This window comes from Lissotriton helveticus, chromosome 3_1, assembly GCF_964261635.1.
Source record: "Lissotriton helveticus chromosome 3_1, aLisHel1.1, whole genome shotgun sequence".
In the NCBI taxonomy this organism is placed as follows: Eukaryota; Metazoa; Chordata; class Amphibia; order Caudata; family Salamandridae; genus Lissotriton; species Lissotriton helveticus.
The window spans coordinates 190,514,484-190,531,791 of NC_136061.1; the positions used below are offsets into that span (position 1 = coordinate 190,514,484).

General features: G+C 43.3%; 1 protein-coding gene across 2 annotated transcripts in view; it reads right to left on the reverse strand.

The window, feature by feature from the left end:
- FKBP6 (FKBP prolyl isomerase family member 6 (inactive)) overlaps positions 1 to 17,308 on the reverse strand; it is an 875,880-nt gene that overhangs the window by 433,479 nt on the left and 425,093 nt on the right. For both annotated transcript variants that reach the window (XM_078679581.1, XM_078679580.1), the window contains exon 2: positions 6,828 to 6,945. In XM_078679581.1, the coding sequence (XP_078535707.1) occupies positions 6,828 to 6,918 (91 nt within the window). In that variant the 5' untranslated portion in view covers positions 6,919 to 6,945. The remainder of the gene's footprint in view (positions 1 to 6,827; positions 6,946 to 17,308) is intronic.

A 17,308-nucleotide genomic window follows, 5' to 3' on the forward strand; every position in this document is an offset into this window, starting at 1 on the left:
ATTAGGGCCTATCATAGTGCAGCACAACTTCACTTCTTCAATGAATGGGGGTCATTGCCCAGAGAGTAAACCGGCACACAGGACTGATCACATGGCCATATCTCCACTATGTCTATGGGAGGAGGGACATGGTGCACCTGCCTGAACTAACTAGGACCACGTTGAAGACCATGGAGGATGCCACTAATGCCAAGGGTTGGAAGGGCAAAATTACTCTAGCGACCCTACTTTGGAAAGGTACGGTGTTGCCTGAGATTGGGAGGCTAGCCAGCTTTGGCCAACAGGAACACATTGGGATTGAGACCCAGGGGGATGTACTGGAGGGGCAGGGCGGTTTAGTCCTTTGTGGCCATATCTGAGGAATATGGTCTTGCTGAGACCGAACAGTTTAAATACTTGCAATTTGCACATGCCCTCAGGGGAGACAGCACCTGGGGTTTGGACCTCCCTGCGTCCTCCCCACTGAAGACATGGGTGTTAAGGGAGGAGCTGGTCCACAAGGTGGTTTCCCACTTTTTAAACACTATACTAAATAATGCATCGGACAATCTGGGGAGACCACTATAGAAATGGGAAAGGGATGTTGGGGCCCTCTAAGATGTGAACTGGAAGGCAGCGCAGAGGCATCCCAGAGAAGTGGCCATTAGAGCCAGGATGCGTTTCATACAGTTCAAAATTCTCCACCGGGTATATTATTACAGATCCCGAAACTACAAAATGGGTAGAGCGAGCATCCAGATGTCCCTCTGTTGTCATACGGTTGAGGCCACATTCCTTCACATGCATGGGTCTGCCGTAAAGGTATCAGAATATTGGGACGAGGTAACTGGCAAGCTGGAATCTGTATTGCCTGGAACACCCGCTTTGATCCCAACTGCTGTGCAGGCTGTGACTGGTTCACTGTACATACTGAAATACAACTGTGGGTGTGGTGCGGGGTTAAAGCATGTATGTTTTCTGTGTGTTATTTTGCAAAACAATAAAATATCTTCATTCTTTTTTTTTCGTTTTGTTCTTTTAAAGTTTTCATATGAGGGAGTTCTCACAGGGCTAGAGTTTCAAGGTTTGTGAGAACAACCCAAGAAAGAATAGTTCAGTGTCCCCTTTTGTTTTTGAAGTAAAGTGTTTCCAGGCAGAGAGAGGGATTGCATTTCAGAGAGCACTGGAGTCTCCCTAAATGATTAATTTGAAAGACAGGCTGTTCACAGAACCCTGATGAAGGGCACTTGGAACTATGCAGGTCAACATTAATAAGATATCCTCAACCAGAAGCAATTTGTGAGTGACCAGGACATTGGTTATATGGTCTGATATTCTTGCAGCTGAAAGCAGTAAGGCAGGTGTGCTAGTTTTAAAAGAGTTCAGCTGAATTTTGCAGATGCAGACAGTAATGAGCTTCTTTAATTGAATTTCAAGAAGACCAGTTATTGGCAACTGTTCTAAAGTCTTCTGCAGGGATAACAGACTTGACGATTCAGAGGATTCAGACATTAAAGTATGCCCCTCTTACTAAAACAACTATGTTGGTATTCAGGTGTGTGTTTATGTCAAAATTCTGTGTTTTTAGCGATTTAATGTGAGCAGCGAAATAGCTACATTTAATGCAGCCATGCTTGTAGCTGGGTAGAGATAAAGGGAGAGAGTAAAAGTAACTCTGATCTTTGGTGTTTCAGTTTTAGTGTTGTGCCGAAATCCAAGCCGGAAAATCCTATTGTTTCTGTGCAAGATGAGCTATGTTCTCTGGTAAGGAGACTTTCAAGTGAAGTTGTGCACTGTTGGCATAAAGATGAAAAGAAATGTTTTCCTTGTTATTAAGGTTATGTTATCAAAACTTACATAGCGCATTTATACCCGTGGGTGTCTTGGCGCTTTCAGGTTCAACATACTATACCAAGAAAGCTATTTTATAAAAAGCCCCACCTTAAGATGTTTTCTAAAATCAAGGCAGGTGGGTATCGTCCTGAGGTATAATGGGAGGGAGTTTCACTGCTTGATGGTATTATAGCTGAAACTCCTACCACCCCAGTCCGTCTTTTTGATTCTAGCAGTGGTCATCAAACTGGCATTAGCCAATCGCAGAGGTCTATTGCGAGAGTACCAGCTGAAAATATTCCAGAGAAATTTCGGACCTTCTCTATGCAGTGCCATTTAACACGCTGGCAGACAGGAAGCCAATGCAGGTCCTGGATACCTGTCCTAATAGATTGATATTTAGGAATGTCCAGGACTAATCTAGCGGCGGCCTTTTGAACCGCCTGCAGCCTCCTAAGTAACCTGGCTTGGAAGTTCATATATAGGCCATTGCAATAGTCTAATTTGGACAAAACAAGCGAGGTCACAACCGTCTTTCTGGTGTTTTTTGGAAAGAAGGGAAAGATTTTTCTAACGGTTTTGATGGTAAGATAGGAAGAGGACACAACCTTGGAAACCTGGGTCTCAAAGTTCAAGTTTTTCATCTATAATAACACCAAGATTCTTAGCTTTAACTACTGGTGTGGGAGGAGAAGCCAGGTTGTCCGGCCACCAAGCCGGAGACCAAGGTGGGAAAAGGTTGCCAAACAACACCACTTCAGTTTTGCTTGAATTCAGCTTCAACAATGCCTACTCATCCAGCTGCTCAACGCAATCATACCATCATGTAATTTGAGGGAGTGATTAACATGTTTATCCACTGTCAAACTTACCAGCTGGGTATCATCAGCTTAGGACGTGGGAGTCAAATTAAAACTTCTGTTCAGCGGGGCAAGTTCAGAGACATATATGTTGAAAAGCGTCGGGCTCAACGAGGAACACTGAGAACGATGTTAAAAGAGAGAGGGCCTTTCCTCCTATCCCTATGGTTTTCAAATGTTGGACCAAAAGAACATGGTCCACCGTGTCAAACGCTGCGGAGAGTTCCAGCAGAATAAGAGCTGCAGACTCTTCACCATCCAATGTAGTGCGTATTTCTTCCGTAGTTTTTATCCCAGTGCTATCATTTGCTCTGATACCGAACTGACTGTCTAGAAGTTGATTTTCTAAAATGAAAGTAGAAAATTCAACATTTATTATTTGTTCTATAATTTTAGCTGGGAGTGGGAGTCTCGCGATAGGACGATAATTAGTAGGATCATTTTTGTCCAGGTTAGGCTTTTGAAGAAGCGGCAGGATACAGGCCTGTTTCCAATTGCTAGGAAACAGTCCTTGTGTGAGCATCTGATGAAAAGGACAAATATTGCCTTATGTGTTGGCTTATATTTTGTAAAATCCTAGGGGTTCTTTACTAGAATTACCAGCATTTTCTATTTGTAGTGTATAATATTGACTCTTCTCAGCAATAAGCTTTTTCATATACTCTGCAGGCATGGTTTTATACCGATATTTTTCGGGTGCTTCATAATTTTTCCGTCAGTTCCTTTCTTGCCTCCTACAGGCTTGTTTTTCTAATATCAGGGCCTCAGAAAACCAAGGAGCTGATGGTATCTTTCTATATTTATTAACCATGGTACCTGGTGCTAGTTTTGCAAAGTTAGACTCAAGCCTCGTGGTGTACTTTATAGCTGAAGAATCTACTTCTGTTTCGAGCTCCAGTTGGCTTTGAACTAGTTGGTGTGCCAGTAATACCGGATCAATTTTATGCCAGGGTGAGTATCTTGGTGTTCGGTGTGATTGCAGAGTTAGATAGAGGCAACCTATATCTAAATAATATTGCATAATGATCAGACCAACCTAAAGGAAGAGCGGAGGGATTAGAGATGGCGGGATTGTTAGTGAAAAGACCATCTAGAGTGTGCCCGGCTAAGTGTATGGGGTCTTGCATAGGTTGTTTAATTCCTAGTTCTGATGTCATTTCAAGGAGATCCTGTGTGTCTTTATCTGTTGTTGCTTCTAAATGAAAATTCACATCTCCTAAGATGGTAAAGAAATTAAATTGGAGACCTAGTTCTAGTAGCATGTGGAAGTTAGACAGAATTTTTGTTTTTGGAGCCTGGTGGACGATAGATCAATAACCCTCTAAACATCTCTTGTTTAAGAGGTGTGATTTTGAAAATGAAAGCTTCACATTTGGAGGAAGAAATTATTGAACAGTGTGTATTTAATTTAGTCCGGTGGATTAACGCAAGACCCTCGCCTCATTTAGTGGTCTATCGAGTCTAAAAGCATCATATCCTTGAGGAACCGCATTGTCGAAATCAAGGTCAGTTGTATCTCCACCCTATGTTTCCGTCACAAATAGTGCATCAAGTTTGTTATGAAGAATAAAATCAGCTATTTCGTATTTGTGCTTTATTAGCGATCTTGCATTAATGAGGGCTAACTGGAGTTCACTGTGTTTCATGCAGGACTCCAAGGGCCCTCTGATGTGGTTTTAATTGGGGCCCAAGGGATTTTTATCTTACAACCTGAGCATTATGGATTTTCTAATCTTGCCCGCTCTTCACTAGAAAATGTATTGCATACTGACGTATAGAAGGGCGTAACGCACACAAACTCTCCCCGGTGTATTGAATCCGCGAGTTGTCTCCAGGGATAGGGCCAAGATTCCTGGCCCTTTGCCTGGTCCAGGCGCGATCGGGCGCAGACAGGCTTGCCTTAGGCGCGGCCGCTGCGCGCATCCGCTCCAGCATCCACCTAAATAGGTGCCACTGGAAGTTGGAACGCTGACCTAGACTGGAAGTAAGAATCCGGAAGAGGTGCAAAATTACAGGTCTTCCCTCCGCAGTAATCGGCGTGAAACCGCGGCGGACCGGGGAAGCTAAAAGGTAAGGGCTAAAGTGCTAAGTGCAAGCTGTGCAAATGATCAATAAAAGTATAAAAGGGTTTTTAAAATAATTTTAAGTTTACCGGCATTGTGCAAGATAGCCGAGATGTGTTGGCAGAGGTGGCCTTCCAACACATATACAAATTGTACGGGAGAGGATGGTGCCTTGGGGAACTCCTACTTGAATATATAGTTTAAGACTTTAACCTGGTGTGTGCGGTTCACAAATTAGGATTTAAAATAATTCAGAACTAGGATATAGATTTTCGTTTTTCTAGGACTTTTAGCAATATGACATGGTTTTCAGTGGTGAAAGCCACTATCGATCAGGGAGGGCGAGGAAGTAAGATTGGTCTTTGCAGTGTGCTGTGCATCCCTATCAAACTTATTGCAGCATTGCCAGCTCAGTGCTGCAAGAACCAGTTGCAGCTTGTCTTATGCATGCCCAGGTTCTAAGGGACACAGGGTTACCCCACTGATTTCATTTGGCATTCAGAACTTAAACATGCCTGAGACTAATCCAGCAAGTTGTTATCTTAGTTGACCATTACTCCTTGTTTTGAAGTGTCGTTTTTAAACATTTTAGCTAGAAAAGGGAGGTTTGATACAGAGCAGAGAAAAAGGAAGTTTGATACAGGGCAGACGTTATTAATATCTTCAGGGTTTGCACCAGGTTTCTTGAGTTCAGCAACGATATACAATTTTCAGGCAATACAGATGACTATGTTATTTGTCAGAGGTACTAATACCATAGGTCAGGTAGGGGGTTAAGGGAAAAGCTCAAATCTCCCATTATCTTTATTGGCATAGGATCAGTCATGTGAAAGAATGGACTCAGATCAGCGAGGGTCCTAACCAAGTCTCTGAGTGTTGGGCTTTAAATGAAAGGATTTGCAGAACACTGAATGCCCAGATTCTACACCCTTTCCACCTAAATATAACAATGCCCACAGTGCGATAGGTAAGGTAAAAGTTCGCAATATCAAATCTTGCCACCCAACAAAACCCCCACCAAGCCCTATCCAATAAGGAACTGCACAAGCTCAAGATGAAAGCCTGAACGCAAGGCTCCCAAAAGAGCCAAGAGGCAAAGAAAATGGTGAACACATATGCACAAAACATTAACATTAAAATAGTGAGTGAAAGTGCGCCAAGTGTTTTAGAGTTCATGCTCTGACTGCAAATTATTCAGAATGCGGCCGTCCGTCTATTATTTAACATACCTAGATGGAAGAGCGTTCGCGCGGAGATGCGCACGCTCCATTGGCTTCCTGTTAGACAGCGCATTGTGTTTAAATCTCTGGTGCTGGCATTTCGGGCAACCCATGATCAAGGCCCCCTCTATCTGAGAAAGAGATTTATCAGCTATGTCCCTGCACGTACCCTGAGATCTTCTACCCTGTTTAAATTGTCCCTTCCACGCTTTAAACGAGCCAGACTTGGTGGCCAGTCGATTTCTGTGATTGTGGCCCGGGCCTGGAACGCTCTCCCTTTCCATCTGCGTTCCATGCCAACAGTGGCTGCATTCAAAAAACACTTGAAAACTCACCTCTTCAAGAGTACAATCTGATGTGTTTTTTTTTTTTTCTCTGTGTTCTACTGTCTGTTTCTTTTTCCCTCTTTTCGCGCCAGGATACTCTCAAGTAATGGAGCGCGTTATAAAATTGTTAATAATAATAATAATAATAATAATACTTCAAAGTTATAAAAATGACCTGAAACAATGAAAATTAGTTTTATAAAACCTATTCAAAGGATGTAAAAATGCATTAAACTCCCCAATTAAGTTTTAAAATAGAACATGCCAAAAAGACCAGCTTTGGGAAGTGACGCCAGTTGCTCGGAAGAGGTTTAATCTGGGGAATTATGTAATCCCAATAGAGAAGTATATTAATCTTTATTCAATTTGTTGTAGCTTTAGGGTAGCAGTGATAAGTATACAGTGATACATCTATATTACTGAGGATCGCTTATGTTGTTTATATCAAGAAAAAGACTGGCATGTCCCATCACCACTACTGTAGTACATCACAACTGCGCGACCATTCACTTATCAATGACAGCCCCAATAGATCCAACTACATACCTAAAACAGAAGCATCAGGCGGCACCAGTTCCCCACTGCCAGAGCGAATAACCTCCTTCAGCACACCAGCATCCCCAGTTACATCTTCCATGTGCTGTTCCAACCTCTGGAATAGTGACTACAAAAGAAGAGAATATGTTTAACTCAAATATAAATACAGTTCTTTAGAGTGGCTTACTTCTGAAATTATAAGTGTGTCACAACATTGCATATGGTAGAAGGATATAAGCAACTCTATAAAGAAACTGATCAGGGGGCAGTGTCAAACAGGGCTTAACATTCCCCTCCCCGCACACACACCCCAGCAAAGGAACATCTAAATTACCAATAGTTGCTGAAGCAAGACTGGGAAATAGCATCTGGAATTATCGCTTTACACTGAATGGCCCCTGTCAGATCCATTATGGAGGACCATGAGGCAAGCAGGGTTTACTAGGTGTTAATAGTGGTGGGTTGATGTTGTTTGCTTCCGAAGTCTCTGGGCCCATCCCACTTTGGCTCTGGAAACTGGGCCAAGTTCATCTCCTGCAGCACTTGACTCTGTGGCAGCGAAGGCTAGCATTCACAGGCATCTCAAAGAGGTAGTGTGGGGGTGCTCAAGTTAATAGCTCACCAAACACAACACAGTGCTTATAGTGTCAAGAAAGTAAAGTACTTTAATGCATACTATAACCGAATACTACACATAATAACAAGATGCAATTTATTGTTCTTGATGATGTCAGACCGTGCAGCATCTCTAAACCCCAAACTTCTACCATGATCCATGCTCAGTTCAACCCAGGTCTAGATGAACCCCCAATTCTATAGGGTACGAGTGAGTAGTGTGATTATTGCTCAGGAGCAATTATATCACTCCTGCAATCAGTGCACTAAGTATTTAGTTCTCATTCTTAACAGACAGAGGATCAGTTCCTGGCGTATCCGTGCAAACACCCAGCTCTGCAGGATACTATAACCCTCTCTCTTGAGAGGTAGCACAGGGCCTAATACAGGAGTCCTAACTCATATGAAAGGTCCATTTTCATGCAGTATTCCTAGTAGAGTAAAAGTGGCATTCCTGGCGCTTTGGTGCCCCAATCGGACCACTTGTTAGTGTCACAGCAGCTAGTATCCTCAGCAACAGACTCCGGTGCAGCTCTGTCCGGCTAGTCATGCTATAGGAATATGTAGCCCTGCACAGGCAGGCAGTTGCAGCCATGTATATAACTCTCAATAGTCGCAGCCAGCAAACCATTCTGGGCAGTTACAGCAGGGCATTGGCAGATCACGCTGGGCAGTTTCGGTCACGCTCACGTTGATGCCATCATGCAATCACAGCCCCGATAAACACAGCAAGTGGCTCCCTTAAAGAGTTATTCACCTCTACACAAAATAGTCTGCAATCTGCCCCCTCTCTCCTACATCTACCATTGACAGCATTCAGGAAGTATAATCAGCAGTTCGTTAGTAAAATGCATAATCGAATTTCCAAAGGAGCCCTGCTCCATGCCCTTCCCTTCAGTGTCAAGGTCTCCTCCCTAAAGCTTCAAGTATGTAAGGAATACATTTCCCCTGTCCACTTTTTCACTGGATAAACAACCTCCCATTAATTTTGTGCTAAGGCCAGAACTAGGGTATCCATTACTCTGCCTCACGCATACATGTACCATGTAGCCTACCTACAGAAAACAAAAAATATTTACTAAGGATGTCACCACCAGGAACTGGGAAAGCACATGGAATGGAACTTAACAGGACCTTTCCAGTAGGCCTCCACTCTACGGACACAGATAAAAAAAAGTTTAGTCACAACTATGTATTCAAAAGCATGGTACATTGCCAGCACAGCCCTATGTATTATACCCAGTCATCAGTCAGTCAATGAGGACATGCTTAGTGCTCCATTACATGTCACAGAACAAGTACAGGACCTTCTCATTTCAAGATATAGTCCTGGGCCTCCGCACATATAATTCATTAGGGTGATGCCAGGGCTAAAAATCCAAAACTAGGATACCAGATACATGCTGTCAGGTCCTCAGGGCAGGGGAACACTACGACACAAAATTAATACATTCCCTTACTAACAGACACCACTCCCAAATCATACTACCAGGTACCTTACTCCATTGCTGGAGAAGTCTGTTTTTTTTGTTTTTTTTAAAGTTTTCAAAAACCTTTATTGGGGAAAATCATGGCAGACACAATACACGGGGCCGGCGGGGAGCGTGGGAGAGGCAGCGCCACTGGGATGGGAACCGGAAAGGAGATAGGCAACCAGAGGGCCCCAAATGGGAACAGGTTGTTGCAGGGATTCTGCTCAGACACAGAACTATGCACAGAGACTCAGGACCTCAGTGAATTAGGGTGTGCCAAAAACTTACCTTAGTACCCAAAATCCCCTACCAGACTAGCATCAGTGTCTCATTAGCTCTTCGACCTATAGCAAAGTAACCAATAATTAGACAACCCAGAACATGCAACTTAGAATACCTCAGGTAAGGTAGGAAACATGAGCACTCTTTCGTTATACTCTCATACCAGTCCAGAACAGGGAGTAAAGGGAGACACGTGCAAGTTTGAAATATTTATTTTAACGCCGTGATCTCAGGTGCAGCTAATACTAGCAGACATGTGATAAGAAATAAGATTCGTCAGGATAGTTACGATTCCATAATACAAAGGGAGAAAGCATGTTATAATGCTAAATTGAAACAGGTTAAATATATACCTATATTTCACACTTGCTAGTAGGTTATTTTATAACTAAAGAATATCTCTTAGGCTTGCATAGGCGACCCCATACCTCAAAGATTAGCAGGAGTGAATCACATCGAAATCTGCACAAGCTCTCAGCATACGAATGTTCTCCAAGTGTGTACAATCATGCCTACACAGTGCATTGTTAAAGGCGCCAGTATCTGAGTTGGCCACAGCTGCATATATGTTAGGGCTAGAACGTGCGCTGATCAGTTCGACCAACAGCTACAGTGCTGAGATAACCTTGAAGGCCTCGGCACTCACTGTTCAGACTAAGCTTACGAAGCAAGTCTAGCAATGTAGAAAAAAAGTTATTCTCATGTGAAGCAAAACACTCAGCCTAACTCTAAACAATAGCTAACGTGTGTGCCGTGTGCAAAAGACAGCAAAAGTAAAATGGCGTTTAAACTGCTAATAAGCTCATGCTAACTTAACACTGTATGAATACAAGGCTCAGCCCCTCTACACCCTTCCTTGATTGGAGCACGGACAAGTAATGGGGGCAAAACAGAAACGCAGATTTCAAGTTCGAGAGATAGAATCAAGTTAAAATTTGCCTTAATGAAAAAGCGGGTGCAAACTCTGAATTTTGTAAAAAATACCCAATTTAGTTATCACTTGTGGGCACAGTAAAGCCAATAGGCTAGAGAGAAAAAAAAATCTGATGTCCAGCATATGACATTGGTCGTGAAAAAGAGAGAGAGAAGGAAATGCACCTCACTCCAACAGTATATATGCCCAGTACGTTGCACCAGCCTCCAACAGGAAGTCATTTATCTCATCCGAAAACATTTCAGACATCCAATTGAGTAACGGGAATGAACATACATGTTCCTCAATAACCGGAGCCTCTAGTACCATCAGAGGACAACTCGGGTTTACTTCAATATAACTGCGTGCCAAAAATTCATGAGCCGCTGCAAAAATATTCCAACGTCCCAGGACTCCATGCATCGCTGCAAAAGCCATAATCCCGCCGCCAGAACAAAGCAAGTCATTAGCAACTAAGGGGCTCATCAGATGATCATAATCTGCGTTGGAAGACACCGTACTGCAGAGACAGAAATCCAGAGCCCTTTCAAAATCGCAGCTCCGGCAATGAAAGACAGGCTGGATGCATGTGAAAAAGGAAAATCGAAACGGCAATCCATAAGCTGCACTCAATGTAGCCAGAGGCAGCGCTCCATAGTAATCAAGCATTCGGTTGCGCAACAGCAACAGCCGGGGCGAATTGTCTCATGGCACAGGATGTGCATTCATTCTTAAATAAACAAATTAGTAGAAGCACACCGGCAACCAGAGCGAGCAACAAGGGAAATCCACCAAAGAGGCTGGAAAAAAAAATAATAAATAAATAAAAAATCGAATGAAAAAATGCCGGGAACACACCGAATATAGTTTGTAAAGAAGTCACAAGGCCACTACTAACAACTTTTAAAAAGTGAGCCAGCCCTGTGGTCGAGGAGGCATTAAACATAGTGTGAATTAACTCCCCGAAATGCAGGGGAAGATCCGTATTTAATAAGGCATGCACTTCTGTGTGGGTGTTTGCCACGTGAAGGACAAATGTTTCACTGGCAGATGTAAGGGCAACTACTTTCTGGGACAAAAGAGCTCTTATTCGACTCATCTTGTTGAACTCTGCTTTCAAGGTCGGAATCTACAGCCAGATGGAAACATCCAGCTTCCCATGTGGAGGAGGAAACATTAAGTTTTTTCAACAAACTACACTTTGGGAGACCGTAATGATGTAAGGAATTCCAGCCAGCATCCCACAACAATCTTCATTATTTAAAGGTAAAAAGCTACCGTTTGCTAGTAATGTGAATGTGGGTGTGATAGCCGGCGTCGGAGTACCTTTTAAGACACAGGCCAAATTAGGTGCATTTTGATTACACGAGTCCTGTAATGGGATATTCCTACACACTAATGAGTGATCACCATTCAAATAAACCTCTTTTATTTATTTATTTATTTATTTAACTTGTAAAGCGCACTATCACCAAAAAAGGCATCCTGGCGCTGTTGACTCAAGATAAGAGTGGTCAAGAAGATGAACCGGAGCCGACATCCGACTAGGTTTTAGGGAACAACCAGGTTTTGAGTCTCCTCCTAAAGACACACAAATCACTGACTTGTCTTACCTCCAGAGGGAGATGATTCCAAAGTTTGGCAGCAGCGTACCCAAAGGTTCGACCACCTGCCCTGACTTTCCTAAATCTGGGAATTATCACAAGTCTTGCTAAAGAAGAGCGAAGGCATCTCACAGGAGCATACCACTCAAACTTTCTCTGCATAGACAAAGGCCCCAGCCTATGCAAGGCTTTAAACACTATGCAGAGAGACTTGAACTGGACTCTTTGTCTAAGCGGAAGCCAGTACAGATCTGCCATAGCCGCTGAAGAGGCAGATCTTCTGGGCCACCCCAAAAACAATTTGGCTGCTGTAGACTGAATCCTCTGCAACCTGTCGAACAAGAATTCCGCAGAGACCTGATAATAGCTAGACAGCAGGTCACAGTTTTCATGACCCGAGATTCCAGAGTAAGTTTGGAATCAAACAAAATGCCAAGATTACGAACCTTCTTCACAGGTTGAACCATGGACTAGGTAGTGGCAGGCCAGAAGTTACATGGCAAGACAGAGGGAATTCTGTCCCTTGGACAGTAAAGCATCTCTGTCTTATCTGCATTAAATTGCAGCAAGTTCTCCTTCAGCCAGATGGCCGTATCACGCAGGCAATTATGAAACACTTCTATCGATATTGATTGGTCTCCCTCAAGCGAGAAAATCAACTGCGTGTCATCCGCATAATTAACAATGTTAACGTTATGCTTTCTGATGACAGCAATAAGAGGTTTCATGATAATATTGAATAGAATAGGGCTGATAGCCGAGCCCTGTGGAACGCCATGCTAGATATCAGAGTAGGTAGATTGAAAAGGGGGGAGGGAAACCGCTTGCTGTCTATCCTATAAAAATGACCGAAGCCACCTCAGAACTGCTCCCCTCACCCCAACCTCTCTCAGTCTCTTCAGCCGGATCCCATGGTTGACCGTGTTGAAGGCGGCAGACAGGTCGAGTAAAACCAGAACAGCTGCCTGCCCCCTGTCTGCCCGCATCCGAAGTTCGTCCATCACGGTCACAAGAGCAGTTTCAGTTCCATGGGCCGGCCGAAAGCCAAACTGCACTTCCTCCAGCAAGCGATGTTGTTCCAAAAACTTGGACAGAGTGCTACTCACCACTCGCTCCACCATTTTGGCTGGGAAAGGCAGGAGAGAGATGGGCCTAAAGTTCTTAGGACACTCTGGGTCAAGCGAGGGTTTCTCCCTCAGGCACCTATGGGTAAATGGTAGTGACCAAGCTTCATGGAGATAAGCGGTGCCCAGAGGTTCATACCTGCCAATTGCATAATACTTCATGCAAGCTTCGAATTTGAACAAAGGAAAAGGTAATGTTATTAACCCATGACGAGCCACAGAGCAGAATTTGTCTCGGCCACAGAAAACGGCAAAGGTTCTAACTTTTCAATATGTAACATAGAAAAAGTTGCATCTTTCATAGACATAAATTGATGTTTCTCAGTCAAATTAAAAGGGACAAACAATGAGGACATGCTCAAGTAGTCCCAAGGCACCTTCCCTGCTTTTAATGTTTGTAAATTCCATGCAAACTGCATAATGGAACACAATTGATTTTGGCCATGGTACAAAACAGAAACATCTTCTTGCACAATATCGACAACAGAAGAAACAATATTATCTAATGTGTAAATGCGGGAAGAAAGTGTGTTAATGCGGTTATATACGACTGTGAGCACCTTTTCTAAATTTGCTTGATCTATAGCTCTTTAGCGTGAAGCAGCCTCAATCTGGGACTGTTCCAAACTTTGTTGTAAATAGCATATATCCATCTTTTGGATCTGCCGGAAGAAGGGCCCTTGACAAAGTCATTCAGATCAACGTCGTCAGTCAATTTAGACAAATGAAGCTTAACTGACGCTAAAGTGGAGTGTTTGAGCCAATTCTGACACAGCTTGCCTACGGAATCGGTAGTTACAGAATGGTCACTCACAACGGGGATCCACCCTAACCTGTGTGTAGCCCGGGGCTATACCCAGAAAACGATTTTGCCAAGAATCTGCATATGTTAAAAGTAGAATTCAGCAACAGGGTCTGTAAATCCCTGATTGAAATACTGGTATTATTATCCCATCCGGGGTACTCTTCCAACTCTGGAAAAGAAGGAGCATTTCATTTTTTAGTAGTCGCCAATCCAAAGCAGGTGGTTTGTAAAATAGTCGAATTCAAAAACAACATATGGTTCGGGATGAGAAATGCACAATGCAAAGCCTCTGTGCCTTGCACTTGCCAACTTTTCGAACCCCAAACAAATTTCAATAGTATCTTTCCACAGTTCATAGCCCCAATAGCCAATTAGTCAAGAAAGGACTCAGAATATAACAATTTTGTGTGGGTAAGTGTAACCTTGGTAGAGGAGTTTTCGGACATCTTAAAATAAAATGCATTAGGATTTGACTGATTGAAATCAGTAAAATAAGTGAATCTCTTCAAAAGAGAACTTGAGCTGCCTTCAACAGGAGCGGGGCAATGTTCCCATTGCTTATAATTGACTATATTCCTACCTTGTGTTTGCTTTATGCAGGTAGTGATTTCCATAGTGTTGATAACAGAACAAATCACCATAAATAGCTGAATCTAAATATAAATCCTCTGCATCAAAAGCAGCATAATATTTCAAATCTGAAAACAAAGCCTCTACGGATTGAACATCCCAATCATCAGAGCGTATATTTTGTTTAATCACATCCCCCATAGAAACTCTTAGTACATTCGGGACATTTATAACCGCTGTGGGACCGTGAATTTGGAATTTAATAGCATCCCATACAATCCCATCTAAGACGGGCCAAGCAGTAATATTTACAAAAGTCAGTGTGATGAGGAATGGGGTGCCAATGTTCCATTAATTAGTCGAATAGAAGTTCTCTCTTCAACGTAGTGTCCATTCACAAGACGGAAAAAATACACCACAAAGCCAATTGACAAACAAACAAAATGAAAAAAGCACCAATCAGATGTAAGTCCACGGGGGTATCAAAAAATGTTTTTTAAACCATGCTGCAAAAACAGACATTTTTTAAAGGGACTTTGATGTGGTAGAGCTAGTGTCAAATGAAAATCTGGACTCAGTTGCCAAACAGGTTTGTAAATCGGGCATCGATAAGTCTGTGGGGTAAGTATACTCAGTATCATCAAGATGAGCATCAGGTGAGGTATTCAATAAAGGACTTGAAACAGCAGGCATCTCGAAGGCAGGCATCTCGAAGGCAACGTCAGGCCTGTTAGGAGACGAAGCCAAAACAGAATTTCTCAGTATCAATGGACAGGAAACCGCAGGTGACATACTAAGAAGAATCGGCCACTCCGTGTAATTTGACATAGTCAATGGAGATGTACCTTTTTTCCTTACGACCTGGAAGTGGAGGTAAAACGACTGTTCTTGTATCCTGCACGCCAAGTACAGGAACTGGAGCTCGATAGGAGGGGCCAAACTCCTTTTTGTTCTCGACCCTCTCTCGGACCAGTTCTCCGACTCGGGGTAGCCAGACAACTACCGGAATCTGCGACGCAGCATCAGATGTGGAGGGCTTGTGTTCCTTTGCAAGACTGTTTCTCGTCTCTTGTAGAGTCGGTAAAACATTACAATGTTCATCTACGTCAAAGGGGGCAGCTGTCGCCGCCTGCTCTAGACCTTCAAGGTCCGGGACAAACATTTTGATACCAAAGAGCATCTCTTATGGGGTCCGCCCACCCAGAGACCTTCTAGGGAGATTATTAAGTGCACGCTGTACGCCATTCAGATGGGCTAGCCAGTTCCGGCCGGTACTTATAACTCTAGCTGTAAAGGATTGCTTTAAGTCACGGTTCATCCGCTCAACAACACTATTACCCTCAGGCCGGTATGAAGACGAAAATTTGACCTGGACCCTCAATGAACTCATGGCATGTTTGTTCTCCTTAGAGGCGAACGCTGGACCCTGGTCTGAAAGGAAGGTGCCACACGCAGAAATTCCCACAAAGACACACAAATCACTTATGACAGTTCGAGAATCAGCACTTCGGTGTGACCACACCCATACAAAGCGCGTGCAAGAATCAACTGAAACTAAGATGTACTTATACGCAGTATGTGAAGAAAAAGGACCGCAGTGATCCTAATAAACACAACCAAGTGGTTTATTGGAAAAGTACAACTGTGTCTGGGGCGTATGCGTAGTAGTCGAAGGTTTGATCTGCTGACAAATGTCATATTGAAGGACATAATCACGCGTCTGTTTATACAGTCACCGCCACCAAAAACGCTGTTGTAGCTGAGATACAGTAGCCGAAACGCATGCATGAGCGGATGCAACACCCTCATGGGCAGCCGTAATCAGCGCTGACCTGCGGTCCGTGTTGGGAATCAATCAGTCACCAACATCTGGTATTTTCACATAAGAAACTTTATCAGGACTTAAATGATAAGAATACTTTGAAGGCAATCCAGTAGGATATTTACTTCCCTTCTCAGTAGCTGCAATTGCTGCCAATATGTCATCATCAATCTTACTTTTGGAACGTGTAACTGCTGCAACCCAATATGTCGAAAATGCTGTCTTCGCTGCCTCATCGGCCAGACTATTGCCAACAGCGTCAACTCCCACACGCTGAGGACCAAGAGTATGAATTACATATACGAGTGGCAGTTGCTCCTTAAGTTCAGCCACTCGGACCCAGATCATTTTATGATTTATTGTGCTACCTTTGGAGTCCCGATAGTCGTTCTGAGTCCAAAAGAACAGATTGTCATTGTAAGACTGGACACAGTAGTAAGAGTCACTCTCAATAAGAGTAGTCACACCAGGCTCTGCGTACTCCAATGCAAGCATCAGGGTACAGAGCTCGGCTAACTGGGCGGTACAGTCCCCTAATGTCTGTGTATGTACGACATCGGACTTGAATTCTCCATTCACCATGGTACCAACCACAATTGCGCAAGCTGAGACGTATGTGTGCTTAGACCCATGCGCGACTTGTGCTGAACCATCAGTGTAAATGATACAATGGAAATCCTCCAAAGAGCACATAGTCAATGGGGCAGGATGAATAAATTCATATTGCAAAAACTCCTGTGACCGTAAGGAGGTGTAAAAAATGAACGTGACATCTGGAGACGTCAATGATGTTGCCCATTGTATCCACTGTGGGTGCAAAACTTTAGAATTAGGTACACTGGATTTCATCACTGACTCCAAGGCAGGATACGGGGTAACAACCAACATGCGTTTTCCCTGCGACAGTGCACGTTCCTTCAGAATCGCCATTGTCATTGCTGTCAAAACTTTTTCCACAGTGGAAAACCGCATTTCAGCTGAAGTGTACAAGTGTGACTTGTAAGCGATAGGTACTGTGTCACCTTTGTTAAAAGTAAGGTATGTGAAACCCACCGCCCCAGGGACGATTCTTATCACCAGGTTGGTGTGGTTATCACGAGTCAGTAAGAATTTAGATTCTAGATGATCAGCCTGCAAAGATTGCAAAATGGCTGAATGTTCAGGCAGCCAGCACGATTTGGTAAAATTTGGTTGTATCAGAGCATATAATGGCTTGATACACTGGGCATATTCGGGATTGTAAGTACGCCCGAAATTCAAAAATCCAAGGAAGGATTGCAATT